This window comes from Triticum urartu, chromosome 5 (genome assembly GCF_003073215.2).
Source record: "Triticum urartu cultivar G1812 chromosome 5, Tu2.1, whole genome shotgun sequence".
In the NCBI taxonomy this organism is placed as follows: Eukaryota; Viridiplantae; Streptophyta; class Magnoliopsida; order Poales; family Poaceae; genus Triticum; species Triticum urartu.
In genome coordinates this window covers 455,027,474-455,043,539 of record NC_053026.1, presented here as the reverse complement: position 1 = coordinate 455,043,539, position 16,066 = coordinate 455,027,474, and the positions used below count along the sequence as shown (strand labels likewise).

The following is a 16,066-nucleotide window of genomic DNA, read 5'->3' as shown; positions in this document are numbered from 1 at the left end:
CAAGGGGCGCAGCCCCCTTTTCCTTCTTCCTCTCCCCCTCTTTCCCCTTCTCCTACTCCAACAAGGAAGGAAGGAGTCCTACTCCCAATGGGAGTAGGACTCCCCTTGGCGCGCCCCCTCCTAGGCCGGCCGCCCCCTCCCCCTTGCTCCTTTATATACTGGGGCAGGGGGCACCTCTAGACACACAAGTTGATCTTCGTGATCGTTCCTTAGCCGTGTGCGGTGCCCCCCTCCACCATATTCCACCTCGGTCATATTGTAGCGGTGCTTAGGCGAAGCCCTGTGACGGTAGAACATCAAGATCGTCACCACGCCGTCGTGCTGACGGAACTCCTCCCCAACGCTTTGCTGGATCGGAGCCCGGGGATCGTCATCGAGCTGAACATGTGCCAAGAACTCGGAGGTGCCGGAGTAACGGTGCTTGGATCGGTCGGATCGTGAAGACGTACGACTACATCAACCGCGTTGTCACAACGCTTCCGCTGTCGGTCTACAAGGGTACGTAGATCACACTCTCCCCTCTTGTTGCTATGCATCACCATGAGCTTGCGTGTGCGTAGGAATTTTTTTTGAAATTACTACATAACCCAACATGTTACACCAGAGTTACCACCTCGCACAGAGCATTTAGTACGCAGTTCAACCCCTAAATCCTTTATTCGGAAAGTTAGGGTCACCCACCCGTCCAAATACCTGCTCCCGCCTTTTGCCACCCTCACACCGAGCGAGGAGGAAGAGTATGTTTACAATGAAGTTATCAAGCATACTACTGATTCCAACTCTAAGATTAAAGAGTATGTTTTCATCCTTTTTCTCATTTTTTTAACATAAATCATTACTTGTGTGCCATTTTTTGAAATGTATTTTTTTAAATCTTTTTTTGTTTTTTGTAGTGTTAGGGTTATCGACATTGATGGTAGGTGGGTCACCCTCAGTGAGCTTGCCGATTGTGTGAAGGGAGTTGGGAAACTATCAACCAGCATTGCCGAGTTACATGTTCGCATTCTCCGGTATAAGGAAACGCCAAACAGGCTCATCTTCCCTTGGCTGCTATCTGTGTATCTGTCGATAGGAGACTTCAAATCCAAGTGTGTATTGAAGTATTTTTGACGGGACAAGTCTTACATTCTTAGTCACCAGGATCAGGTATGTTATGTTTGCTGGATCTGGTAACTTTACAGTTAGTGTCTTGGTAACTTCCTGTTAATATCATGTAACTTACTGTTATCTGGGGATATTGTTTTGTTCTTCATGTCATGATAACCTCTTTCATGCACACTGGCAACTTTGACCTTTCTGCCCTGATAATTTCTTTTTCTAGTTGCCTCCCATGTGAATTTCATGACCATTTGTTATCTTGGTAATTTTGTTTCTTTTCCAACTCCTTCTATGCTTACTGCCTTTTAATTTTTTGCAGCTGCTATTCCCTGCTTTGCAAAAGTTGGGCCTCGGTCCAGATGACGGGCATTGATATGTGCTGTCACTAAATCTTAGGGCGAAGCGGTTTGAAGTTCTAGATTCATTGCGTGAACAAGATAGTCCTTCTCTTCTCGAGCATGCGACAAGATACATGAACGCTATAAAGAAGGCTTGGTTGATAAATTACAAGGACTCGCATAAGCAGATTCAGGACTATGAACTTGTGTACATTGATGTGTTCAAACAGGATAATGGGTTAGTTGTGGATTATTCACTCTCTTTTTAACACCCCACTATATGTTTCTCATCCCTGTTTATTGATCTGGTCACAAAACTTCAATTTAAACTGATTTTGTGTTGTTTTTTTCATCACAAATGTTTCAGCATTGATTGCGGATTTTTTGCCTGCACGTACCTTGAGGTGTGGGATGGCAAAAATGTTCCAGCCTTAACTCAGGAACAAATTCCAGCTCTCCGGAAAATTATGACATTCAGGTGGTTAGATCATTATCAAAACAAATGCAAACAGTGGCGTTATCATCTGTTCGGCAGCAGGTGATGAGGTGATATTTTTTTTACTACTGTGTGATAACTTCTACCAAAATGTGTTGATAACTTTTTTATATGAATCTGTCATCGACAATGCCATGGAGCAAAGGGTGATGAGGTGATATTTTTTTTACTACTGTGTGATAACTTCTACCAAAATGTGTTGATAACTTTTTTGTATGAATCTGTCATCGACAATGCCATGGAGCAAAGTGTTGACATGCTGTTTTACTATAGTATACACAGTGCGAAGTCACTGACTATATGATAAATTCACTACTGTGATTATATTTTGTTAATAAGCAATTTTTAGAAGTGTAAGAAGGCCTAATTTTTTGTTCATAAGTAATACAATGCAGTGCTGGTAGCCTTCAAAAAATGTAGATATAAAAATATTGGATTTACAAATCCATGTCAATTTCATCATACATTGCTGGTAACTGGCAGAATAGGGTACTGATAGCTTGCTTAAATTATAGATATACACTTTTTGCATTACAAAGCAACTATAAATCCATGATACAATGCTGATAACTGGAATGTTATTGGGGCTTGTAGCTTGCACATTATGGTCCATGAAAAAATTGTAGACACCATCTTTCTTTTTAATAGCACCTTCTTCATTTTTATCTTGCTAGGGGAGATTTGCATGTGCGTTTGTCATGTTCCAGACTTCCGCACACACCACATTTCCTTTTTGGCTTGGGTTTTGCAATCTCAAAACCTGACTGCTTTCTTTTTGACTTTGGTCGCCCCTTTGTTGTAGTCTTGGGACGGTCTAGTATCAACTTTGTGTTTGAGGACGGAGCTGCATCAGGATGTGGGGGCTGGATGACAAAAGCATGATTGTTTTTGCTAGTATGTATCGTCACACACACACTTTCTTGCTGTGTGGCAGGGTTACCCTCTCGCTGCACATTAGTAGCACTTTCTTGTTGTGTGGCGGTGTTCTCCTGTCGCTGCACATTAGTGGCACTTGTTTGCTGTGTGGCTGGTTTCTCTGGATGTCTTGCATGGGGGGCGTTTTGGTGCTGTGTGACGGGGTTGTCTTCATTCATCCGCCCCACAGGTATCGAGCAGGAATCTGCCTGTCCTTGAAACGATCCTTTTGCTTCTTCCTTTTCCTTTCTTGCTTTTTTAAGTTGATTGTTCTTTAGGGTTTCAAGCTCCTCCTTGAAATTATACAGGTGTTTTCTTGCCAATCTGGTCCCGTCATCTGTTAGGAAAGCGTCTTTGGCCGATGCCTTAAATTCTTTAAGAATTGACGTGTATCGCATGACGCTTTTCCCCTCCTCTGGCATCGACTTCTTAACTGTTGGCTGTTCGAAATCAGGTTGAATAAGATCCTCCTCTGGATCCCAAGTCCACCTTTTTAGGATGTACTTTTCAGGTATCTCGTATACCCCAATTTGGTCCATAACTCGTAGTACGTGCGCGCACACTAGACCGTCACGATCAAACTTGCAGCAACTACACGAGTATGTCTCTTCAACCATGTTTGCTTGCACATGGTAGTCCCTGTCTCCATATTTTGGTATTATCCCCCGCACTGAGCTGACCTTGAAAGTACCATCATCCAATGCGTCGCATCTGTATGCTGATTTCACCTTCATCTCCACCTGGAACTTGCAAAACAAGTTATGTGTGTACAGCCCCCGCACCTGCATCTCCAGCGGGTTCATCGAGTACATTTCGGTTTCTTTGTACACTGTTTCCAACTGCTCTTTTGACACGCTAGCCATCACCTTATCCTGTATCGCAGTGTACTGTTGTGCGAATTCGACCAGTGAGTTGTTTGGGTTGACATACTTCTTGAGCACAGAGTTAAAACCCTCGCTTCTTGCCGTGGTCTGCAAGAATGGGAAAAAAATCGTGATATAGTATACCGGGACCCAACACTTCCTGTTCTCCCACAACCATTGGAAATGCTCGTTGTCGGTCTGGCCATACGCTTCCATCACCACCCACCACTTGTACTCAAACTCCTCAACTGCATTCATAACATAAACATGGTAACATCAAGTATTTGAAGGATGGTAACATTGGTTCAAACATATTTGGTAACTAGGGAACACCACTGTTGTTGATAATTCTGTCACACACACCTGGTTACTTTAGTTCAAGCATCATGGTAAGTACTTTGCACACAGGATAAGTTTTTTTTCCAAAGCGATTACCACTCTGTGTGTAGTAGAAGCATCATTTTTAACTAGCAACAAAAAGATACTCATATCAATCAGCACTAGCTGGTGATTGAAAAGTTTTTGTTGTAAGTAGTGGGGTGAACAACTGAAATGTGTACATCAAACATGAACATGATAGGGGTAGTACAGAAAGCAATTAATGTAGGTAATTTTTCTATAATCCTCTGGTAACTTGTCACCTTGTTAGATGGTAACTGTTGTTATCATGCATCTAAACCCATTTTCTATGTGCCCATTTTTCTGTGTTTTAAGTTAGTGAGGGGTGGGAAGTAAAATACCAGCCAGGCTGTTGTCAACACAATCCTTGAATGCATTGTTTAGTGGCTCATTGTCAGCCATCAGCTTCCCAAGCTTCTCTTGTGCTTTTTTCATTATATGCCAGCGGCAATTCCTGTGTACTATCCCGATGAACACCTCATCAATAGCACTCCTCATTGCAAAATCTTGATCTGTTATTATGTTCTTTGGCGCAATTCCACCCATTGCATGCAAGAATGCATTAAACAGCCACACAAAGTTACCAGATAGTTCGTTTCGAACAAACCCACAACCAAATTGGATTGACTGCCCATGGTTATTAATGCCAATGAAGGGCGCACATGGAATTTTGTACATGTTTGTCATGTATGTTGTGTCAAATGAGATGACATCATTGTATCTAGCATATGCCCTGCGCGACGCACCATCTATCCAAAATAAATTTTCCACTCTGTCCTCATCATCAAGCTTTATTCTCCAATAGAAATCTGGATCTTGTGCCTTCATATCTTGGAAGTACGAGATTGTGCTCCCCACATCAGCATTGCGGTACTCCATCCGGAATTTAGCTCGCTGGTTTGCGATGTCCTTTGTTGTGTATGGTACATCTTTAGGATTCCCGTAGAACCATTACATTAGTTGCATCTGTCTTGCTGTCTCTATGTTGCATCCGTGCAATATCTTCAAGAAGTCCTGCTCATCTTTTGGAATGTTCCTATGTGTTGATAGGAACTTTGTCAAGGACGGCTTTCTTATTAGAGGGTGGTTGTGGTCGTCGTTGAAGCGTTTGACTCTCCACCACGCATCCGTGTGGGTGATGTAAAGGTGGGCCGGACATCCCGACCTCACAACCTTCCCTCTTTTCCTCTTCTTCAGGATGCCTTTTGGGTCCTGCACATCCTCTTTCTCCTCCTTGTTTGTTTTTGGCTTGCCGTATTTCCCACAAACCAAGAGGACTCTGCTTACAGTATTGTCTTTAATTGTTTTTCTGTATTCCAGTCTCATTCCAAACCCATGTCTCAGTGCATATTGCCTGTAGTGTTCATAAGCTTCCTCAAAAGTATCAAACTTCATCGTTTCATCAGGAGGTTTCGGTGTGGAGTATGCCTCGGTATTTTTGTCTCCCTGTTCAGCATTCTCTCCTCCTGTTTCTGGACTCGCCGGCTCGCTGACTGAATGATCAAAGAAGTTTTCTCTCCCCCCTATGCTGCTAGTAGTCGGTTCTTTGCTTGTCTCTCGAACCACCGGGTTGCTTCTAGATGTAGCACCTGTAATGTGATTGAAAGTTGTTAATTTGTGTTATATTTTCTACACGCCAAAACTAGTGGTATCTTGTACTCCAGTTTCTTGGTAAAGTTTGCATGCATTAAGATGTTTTTTGTAGCTGTAAAGTGAAAGCATGTAATTCCAATTGTAATACAGATTGCATGATAATTCGTATGCAGTAAGTGTGGTAATTGTACCTAAATTCATGGTAACCTGTGCGCATCAAGCTACGTGATTGATGAACTGTTTCATGGTGAATGTGATAGTTGTAAATAACATAGGGTGGTAGTTGCAATTCAAGTACGATGGTAACAAGTTTGTGTACAAAAATGTGGTGGCATGGTAAATGTTTTACCTTCATCTGTTTTGGCAGAACCAAAGCTTGCCGTGTGTGCATATTCACACTGTTGGTTTGTCCCCACACCACTCATAATGATATCCACATTATCCCCGTTGTCATGCGCCATTTTCTTGTGTTGCAGCACCTGCTAGCACATGTGATTGCATCCATTAATTTTCCACACTTACAAGCAATTTTGATTATTTTTTCACAACAACTATATTTTTTTCCTTTTACTGCACTCATTACTTCTTTTTTGTAACAGGTATCGTTTTGGCAGTAACCAGCATATGGGAGTATGACAGCAATAGTTTCTATCAACCTCATTTCATGAACATCATTTCTTATCAAAAAAGTCTGGTGGCAACAATGTAAATCAACACATGGTATTCTTGTAGTGTTTTTTGCACCTTTGGTTCTGAGTTTTCCTGGTAATTTGTAATGAATTAGCATGATAACTTGTTCTGACATGGGTTTGTTCAATATAAAAAGGAAGAAAATGATCTTTTTTTATGTTGAATAAATCTTAAAGGATGCTGATTACTCAATGTACACATTCTGGTAATCTATATTCATTCGAGATGGTATGTCAGTTTTAATGAGAAAATTCATACATGTATTTCTAACATGCTCCAAAAAAGATAGCTTGACAGATTGATGATGATAACCTATATGCGTTTATGTTGGTAACTTAATGATGAGGTAAATCAATGATGTAATCTGTAGGTAGGAACATGGACCAATTTTACCAACTTTTTGGTTGTAAAAGAGGAAAATTTAGTCAATCTTTTTGTTGGTAACCTGACTGAATTTGAGTGGTAACTCAATTTACAACCGAGGAATTTGATTTTATTGGTATGAAATGCAAATGCAGCAGGTGTATAGAGGTTGAATCACTTACCTCCTTTCTTTTTTGCCTAATTATGACGAAATAGAGACGAACTGATGTAACCCCTGTGATGTTGTTGCGGTAAACCGGGGCCCTCCCTCAAATCCTTGTGTTTTGGTGATGTTTTTCGCGGTTTCCTTTTTTTTGGTGGATCAGGTCTAGGGCGGAGGTCGCCGGCGATGGAGGCGCGTCGGGGAGAGAGGAGAGAACTGATCGGGGCAGGTGTATATTTCTTGCGATGGAGGTAAGAAACTAGGTTTTGGGGTGGTAAGTCACGTGCAGGAGGGGGGAGGTGGGCCAAAGGGGCTGTGTTAACAGTCTTGGGCCTCAATGCGTTGCGCACGGTGGGCCTCGCGAGAGAAGGCTGGGTCGTGGGTGGGGCTGCCGAAGTGGGTCACGCGCGGGGAGGGACACAGGTTTTCGATCGTGCGGATTTGTCGCTAACCACCAGTCGACTAGTGGTTAGTCGCGTCCTATAGAAAATGCGTTTTAAGCCGATTTCTAGGAAAATCGGCTTTATCTACGTTTTTATGAATAATCAGTTTATGAAAAGCTATGTTTGGTTACGAAGGTAGATAGCCCCGTGACTAGTTAATCTTTGCTCGTCGCTTTTCCCAAATTGGCCTCCATTGCTTATCCATTGAAAAACGAGCTAGGAAGGCCTGGGTGCTTGGACTGGCGCTTAAGGAAATTAAGAAAAGGATAATCGCGTAGCAGCGGCCGTTAGCGTCTTGTCCTCCAACGCCAGCGATAAGGTAGAGATGCTTAGGGCATCTTCAACGCTGGGTGCTTGGAGAGGATTCCTTTCCTGTTAAATTCCTGGTCGTTCGGCGGTTGAGGCCGTCAAATTCCAGCGCCGGGCACTGCATCGACGCAAAGAGAGGCATCAGGCGCTTCGCTCCTTTCTCTACTGCATGCGGTGCATGGCCAGTTCAAATTAGCATCCAATTAGCATCGGCTGTTTAGCATCTCGCGTTGGAAGACATGGATGCTTAGATATTTTTTAATTTAATACTATTTTCTTCACGTCTATAAGCGCCTGGACAAGCGTCGGGCATGGTACATGCCCTTATACGACACATGCTTGAGTCCTTGCACGGAAGAGAAAAAGGGCTAGCGCCCGGTGGCTGATTTTGCGTCAACGCTTCACAATTTCCTCGGATCGAACGGGGTTTCGCTCAAACGGCTGGGAATCAGATCCTCGCGCCTGTCTTTAGCGCCCCATCTACAATGAAGGTGCTTAGCACGGGCGCTAGGATCTAATTCACGGTAGTTTCAATAGAATCCCATTCAATCCCAGTAAATCAGCTAGCGTCGGCGCAACAGGAGTCACCGGACGCTAGGGGTGTTTCTCGTTCTTTTTCTACTTTGTGTTGCGCCCATATATTAATTCCAGCGTTGGAAGCATGGACGGCAGACCAGGCGCTAAGACAAAGAATATTTATTTTCTTTTCCTAAGCGCCTGGGTAAGCGCTTAAGCATTGTAAATGCCGGGTAATATAATTAGGGAGTCTCGAACCTCGCACCCGCCTCTACATGCAACTCAATCGAATCAACAACTGACTACTCCGTACTCTTTCCGTTTCTAAATATTTCTCTTTGTAAAAATTTCAACAAGTGACTATATATGAAGCAAAATAAATGAACCTACATTTTAAAATATGTCTACATACATCCGTATGTTGTAACCATTTAAAATGTCTAGAAAAACAAATATTTAGGAACGGAGGGAGTAGTACCTAACTGATGTTTTGAACAAGAAATATTCTATATAAGTACTTTCTCCGTAAAAAAAATATAAGAGTACATATTAATAGTTTTTTTTAATCGCAACATGTCCTCCAGCTGCTCTCCTCCTAATATCTATCGTTCTAACTTTCATTTTTCAAAATCCGGCCATGGCTTTGCCGCTACAAAGTATTGTATCAGTTCTTCCATGGCCCTGCAATTATGCAAGTGCAGTGTTGCATATCTGCTCGAGTTTGTCTTCTTAGCATTGCAAAGTGCATTGGTTTTGGTATACTACTAATCCAATTCAACTTTAATACAAGCTTATGCTAGTGCAAGTCTGATAATAGCAGAAGTTTTGCAATGCTCATATAAAAAGAGAAGCCCGTTTTAAACCTTTAACTCTTAAGGTCGGACTGAATTGAACCCTAAACTCCCGATCCGTGAAATTGGCGACCTGTACTTATTGATGCAAGTCAATAAGCAGGCTAGCTGACGAGTGCATGTTCAATTTGGCGATGACATGTAGTCGAGGAGGACGTGGGTAACAACCGCCCAGGAGGTCGGCGAGAGCGTCGACCGAAACAAATGGGGTGCAGCGAGAGGTTATTTTTTTTACGGAACCTCGTCAGAGGGCGGGGAGCTCCCGCATTGCATTAAGACAGCGAGAGGTTATTGGTGGTCGTGCCTTGCTACGTTGCATGATCAATCTTGGAGCAGCCTTCTGTTGGATTGTCCCGCGAGCACGAGATTGGGAAGGATGTAGGGCCTTGGTCGGGAACACAATGTGTCTATGTTGGATGGGATTAGTGAGGCGGATTGGAATAATAGAGTGGAGACAGGTGCTGATGACCCGGAGTTGTAGGGGATGAGGCCACACATACCGCATCATGTAGAGGAGACTATACATGGCAACATGCTATGGTTCATTGGACACCAGAGTAGCTCTATGACAAAGGCCGACAATAAGGGCGACAAACTGGCGGGCCCAAGTCGAGGTGGGTACAATGTGGCATCATCCATGCTCGAGCCCTATCCGTGGCATAGTAGTTGAAGGGCGACAAGCACGAGCATGAACGCGTTTGGCCCACCAACGATGATGTCGTTGGCCTCCTTATCGGAGACCACCTCTAGTCCCTTCTAGTCTACCATAGTGGCCAGTGGCGGAGCCAGGATTGGCTGACACCCTAGGCGAGAAACTAAGTGTAAAAAAAATCCAGTTTCAAGCATAGTTTTAAATAGCCGGCTATAGCCCCGCTATAGCTCCGCTATAGCAGTTTGAGCATGTTGTCGCTAAATGATTTCATATGCAATTTGCCGCTATAGCCTCGCTATAGCTCATCTATAGCCGTTTTTAAGGATCGCCGCTATATGCTATATCCCGCTATTTAAAACATTGGTTTCAAGGCATATAAAGTTAAGTTATAACTAATAAAAATCCAAACACAATATTCAATGGCGGTATTTGTTCATTCACAGTTTAACTAATAAAGTAAAACATATTAAAAGACAATATCTAACATATAAATGATACAAAAAATGGTACCAAATCAAAGGATTGATTGATATGAGCCTCCTATGACTGCATGCAATAAAGAAAGACATATGATGTCTCTCCTCCAAGGGCGACTAGGGTTCCTGCCGCCCGACAGCAGCGGCGGCGCCATTCTGCCTCGTCCCCTGTGGCTTTAGTCCATGGGGCGTGGTGGATCCCGGCCCTTGCCGGCGGGAGGACTCTGTTTTTAGACATTTATTTGAGTTTTTTAGGGCTTATGTCCTACTCAGGAAGCGAGATGGTGGCGTCTCCCTAAAGATGGAATCAGGTTCTCCCTGCCTAGCCCCCATCCTGATGGTGCTGTTGGGGAACGTAGTAATTTCAAAAAAATTCTTACGCACACGCAGGATCATGGTGATGCATAGCAACGAGAGGGGAGAGTGTTGTCTACATACCCTTGTAGACCGTTTGCTGAAGCGTTATATCAACGCGGTTGATGTAGTCGTACGTCTTCACAATCCGACCGATCCAAGTACCGAAAGCACGGCACCTCCGAGTTCTGCACACGTTCGGCTCGGTGACGTCCTCGCCTTTCTCGATCCAGCAAGAGGGGTGAAGTAGTAGATGAGTTCCGGCAGCACGACGGTGTGGTGACGGTATTGGTGAAGAACAATCTCCGTAGGGCTTCGCCTAAGCACTACGAAAACTATGATGGAGGATAAACTAGAGGGGACGGGGTTGCCGGCACACGGCTTGGTGTTTCTTGATGTGTCTTTGGTGCTAGCTCTGCCCCTCTATTTATATGTTGAGCCCTGGGGTCGAAACTTGGAGCGAAAGCCTCCTCAAAGTCGGTTTTGTCCGAAAGGCAAGAGTCTCACTCGGACTCCAGGACCAAACGCCACAATCCTTGGCGTCTGGCCTAGACGCCATGGGCCTCGGCGTCTGGCCCAGGGCCAGACGCCAGGGTCTCCGGCGTTTGGCCCCCTGGCCTCCGCAAAACTCTTTTTGCACCGACTTATAGCCCCCATGGGCCTGACCCCTTGGCCAAACCATATCATTCAATATATGAATATTTACCTCCGGACCATTCCAAAGCTCCTCGTCATGTCCGTGATCTCATCCGGGACTCCGAACAACATTCGGTCACCAACATACATAACTCATATAATACTATATCGTCAACGAACGTTAAGCGTGCGGACCCTACGGGTTCGAGAACTATGTAGACATGACCGAGACACCTCTCTGGTCAATAACCAATAGCGGGACCTGGATGCCCATATTGGCTCCTACATATTCTACGAAGATCTTTATCGGTCAGACCGCATAACAACATACGTTGTTCCCTTTGTCATCGGTATGTTACTTGCCCGAGATTCGATCGTCGGTATCTCATACCTAGTTCAATCTCGTTACCGGCAAGTCTCTTTACTCGTTCCATAATACATCATCCCACAACTAACTCATTAGTTGCAATGCTTGCAAGGCTTATAGTGATGTGCATTACCGAGTGGGCCCAGAGATACCTCTCCGACAATCGGAGTGACAAATCCTAATATCGAAATACGCCAACCCAACAAGTACCTTCGGAGACACCTGTAGAGCACCTTTATAATCACCCAGTTACGTTGTGACGTTTGGTGGCACACAAAGTGTTCCTCCGGTAAACGGGAGTTGCATAATCTCATAGTCATAGGAACATGTATAAGTCATGAAGAAAGCAATAGCAACAAACTAAACGATCAAGTGCTAAGCTAACGGAATGGGTCAAGTCAATCACATCATTCTCCTAATGATGTGATCCCGTTAATCAAATGACAACTCATGTCTATGGTTAGGAAACATAACCATCTTTGATCAACGAGCTAGTCAAGAAGAGGCATACTAGTGACACTCTGTTTGTCTATGTATTCACACATGTATTATGTTTCCGGTTAATACAATCTAGCATGAATAATAAACATTTATCATGATATAAGAAAATAAATAATAACTTTATTATTGCCTCTAGGGCATATTTCCTTCAGGTGCGTCTAGCATTGTCGGATAGGGTGTGGAGGTGTTTCTTCAGCGGATCTCACACAATTCAGTCGGTGGTTGTATTTGATGCGCTTGTCTTATAAGGCCTTAGTACGACGACTTCCGACTATCTACTACATGCCAGCTCCGGCGAGGGAGGGCGATGACGGCGGCACAATTTTTGACTCGCTTCAGTGCTTGTAGTCGTCGTTAGGTGGTCTATGAACTCGAATGTAAGTTTTATTATTTTTAGTGTTCATTGTACTGCTATATTTGAAGATGAATAGACTAAAAGTTTTCCGGCAAAAAAATTATAAATTTTGAAATACAAATCAGTGTATTCAAGTAATTTTTTTAAAAAAACTTAGCAGGTTTAATAACAAATGCAAAATGTGAATTACTAAATCGGATTCCACATTTATCTTCTCTGCAGAACAACAAAAGTAAGTAAAACAATATAAAAAGGGAAAGAATTAAAGATCATGTTTGAATCAAGCCTTAAATAGTGACAACTTGCAAGAGAAATTCCCTGCAAAAAAACTAGCACGAGAAAATGGGATTTGAAAACAGTGGCAACTAGCAAGAGAAATCTCTTCATCAACTAGCTAAGATGGGTCATCTTTCTTTTCTAGACAAAAAGACTCCCGTACGCAACGCACTAGCAGCTCAGGCTTTTGTGTCTTTCTTGTTCTCATTCACTTTTTTATTAATTGATGAAGTGGGCTGCGCCCCTGGCCAGTGTTTTGTTCAATGGCCCGGCAAGAGGAGTAGGAAGTGGGCTGCGCCTCAGGCCAGTTTTTTTGTTCTCTAGATATATAGGCTGAGAAATTTTTCACGCCCCAGGCCATTGCCTGGGCTGCCCGGGGCCCAGATCTGCCCATGATAGTGGCTATGGAGAGCCTCCGCGTACCTGTTTGAGGTGAGGTGTGGCTTCGAGGGGGTATGAGGATGTGGCGGATCTGCAGGGAGTTGCCGGTGGTACATGAATATGACATATGGGGCCGTGTAGTCACTAAGAGTGGTGTGTGATCCCAATTTTCCCATGCGCCAAACAGCTACTTGGTTGACATTGTCGGGTATCAGTAAGTTAAAAAGGTGGCAACTTGAGTATTAGGAGTTCATTCGATTCAAATTGACTCCACGAGTTTGAAGGTTTAAGAGTTTCCTCGATAACTATAAAGCACCAATAGCCAGTGACCATTCGCCAGCCGGGATGACATTTGCGAACGACGCGGCTGAACAGTTTTTGCAGTGGGGTGACATTTGCAAAACTGCAATGGCAACGTTTAAATCGCGTGACCTTTTTATGTAAATTCGTAAAGACTGCAATGGCATTTGCCATTGACTATTTTTCTTTTGGGTCATTGCAAAAAAACAAATTCTTTTTACCCATGGCATTTTTTGTGCTTTAAAAAAGTCTGATGACATTTTTGTTTTGTAGCACAGGAAAATCCGGGCTTTAATCTGGCACAGCAAAAACCTAGTTGGGCTTTTTTCGCTGGAGTACGAAGAAGTCGTTCGGTCTGGGAGTCCAAAGAGAAAGGAAACGGGAGAAGTTCTTTCACGCACGAGGGAAAAAACAGCCGCAGAAAAAGAAAGGGGGGGAAAAGCTAGAGAAGTGCCCACGTACGAGAGAAAAACAAACCACGGATAAGAAAAGGAAACGGACAGCGCTACGATCGGGATCACATAGTACGAGTACGAGACTAGAGAAAAAACAAACTTCTAGAATAAAAAAAAAAAGGAAAACGGGATTAGGGAGATCGACGGGGAAGGAGAATCGCGCTAGATAATCGAACGTGGGACGAGGCGTTCGGTACTTTCACACACACAAAAAAAGATTTGGTGTGCGCCGTCGCCGTCGAATCAAATCTAAAGCGAGAAGCAGCGCCCGGGTGCTTGGACTCTGAATTTGGGAGCGATGTCGTTCGCTTACAAGTTCAGGTACATCGTCGTCGGCGACACAGGTGCGTGCCCTTCTTCTCGACCCCGCGCCGGCGCGCTCCCGATGTCCATCTGCTCTCTTTCGTTTCTAGTCCATCGTGCCCTGATTTTATCATCGGTTTGTTGCGTGATCTCGTACGCGAATCCACTTCCGGTTATAAGTAGAAACTCGAAATCTTGTTCCTTTTTCATCGACGGCCGCCGTCCAACAACGTGCTGCCGCGCGGCTCGGATCGTACTTGCTATATTATGGCTACAGTTTCGATCGACGCAACTGTAGGGTTTTATCTTTTCAGTAGAAAGCCTTGTATATGCTTGCGTTGGCCTAGGCCAGAAGCCAAGAAGCAACCATGACCATGTTAATTATGAATTTGCTGTCCCAGGAGTTGGAAAGTCATGCCTCCTGCTGCAGTTCACCGACAAGCGGTTCCAGCCCGTGCACGACCTGACCATCGGCGTCGAATTTGGGCAGCGGATGGTCACCATCGGCAAGAAGAAAATAAAGCTTCAGATCTGGGACACGGTCCGTAAGTTGTTCCGCTATGAACCTTCAAACGAAACTAAGTGCATTCCCTACTGTCAAACCTTTACTGAAGTGATCTGCATGCATGATGCAGGCAGGTCAGGAGGCTTTCAGGTCAATCACAAAATCCTACTACAGAGGTGCGGCCGCGGCTCTCCTGGTTTATGACATCACCAGGTACATTCACCAGATTAAGCATGCATTTTAAGTTGCTGTCGTCTTAGAATTTTACCAGTAGACTAAGAATGTCGATCCTTTCCTCTGGTGATGAGCAGGAGGGAAACCTTCAACCACGTCGCGAGCTGGCTGGAAGAAATGAGGGAGCAGGCGGACGGCAACAACAACATCACCATCATGCTGGTCGGAAACAAATCAGATTTAGGTCAGAGGCGGGCCGTCAGCACGGAAGAGGGCGAGCAGTTCGCCAAGGAGAACGGCCTCGCCTTCATGGAGACCTCGGCCAGGACCCGGCACAACGTGGAGGAGGTAACTCGACGCACCGAATCGCATCGCGGCGGCGCGCAATTCACCATGGCATTTTTCTGACATGACCTGACCTATGCACGCAGGCATTCCTTCAGAGCACGTCCATGGTGTACGAGAAGATCCAGGAAGGCGCCATCGATCTCTCCAAGGTGAGTGTCTGCTAGCAGCTGCTTATCGGGTTAATTTTTTTAAAACAAGATTATCGGGTTAATTTGTCCACTGTTGTCTCTCTTGCAGTGTAGTGGTGTCACGCCCGGAGTTGATGAATTATGCAACCTTGACAGGGACACGCTGCCGTCTGGAGCCTAAGGCTGCTGCAGCAGCTGAGGGCTGAGCATAACTTGGACGACACAGTTCCGTCTCTCAGATGATGTTTGATACTAGTGCAAATCTGTAGTATATATGTAGATCACTTGGCAGTTTAAAATGATGTAAAGCGTTTTACAGTCTTTCAATGTTATATTTTTTCTAGTGTCTTGATTTTTACTTTGCTATACTTTTTGTCTTGTCGAGAGCGAGAACTTGGAAATTGCTTTTGGCTCCCGGCTCCATGGAGCCTGGATATTGAAAAATTCAAAACTATGAGAGAGAGAGAGAGAGAGAGGAAGGGAGGGAGAGAGACTAGTTTGTAAATTTTCATGATGAAACATGATTTTTAAGTTTTAAAAATTTCTAAAAACACACACATACATATGGATGTATACTAATTTTTGTAAACTTTCATGATGAAATACATTTTGGTGTTGGGTACACAAAAAAGACAAACTCAGGCATTTCTAGCACATACTAGTATTCAGTATAAAAACTAGACGACACCGCACGAGTTTTTCTGCAAAAAAAAAGACACCGCACGAGTTGCTGCGGGGACTTTTAATAAGCATAAGTGAGGATTTGATGAAATAAAAAAATTGACTCTGAAAGGCAGGTGCCCTGCCTTTTCATTGAA

The 16,066-nt window shown here is 44.1% G+C and overlaps 1 protein-coding gene across 1 annotated transcript; it reads left to right on the top strand.

Moving 5' to 3' along the window:
* The first annotated feature begins 14,088 nt into the window (after window positions 1-14,088).
* LOC125507133 (ras-related protein RABB1c-like) lies at window positions 14,089-15,429 on the top strand. Its single transcript, XM_048671815.1, has 6 exons — window positions 14,089-14,134; window positions 14,495-14,634; window positions 14,729-14,811; window positions 14,910-15,120; window positions 15,204-15,269; window positions 15,358-15,429. Exons 1-6 carry the CDS (start codon window positions 14,089-14,091, stop codon window positions 15,427-15,429), a joined length of 618 nt encoding a protein of 205 aa, XP_048527772.1.
* Window positions 15,430-16,066: the final 637 nt, after the last annotated feature.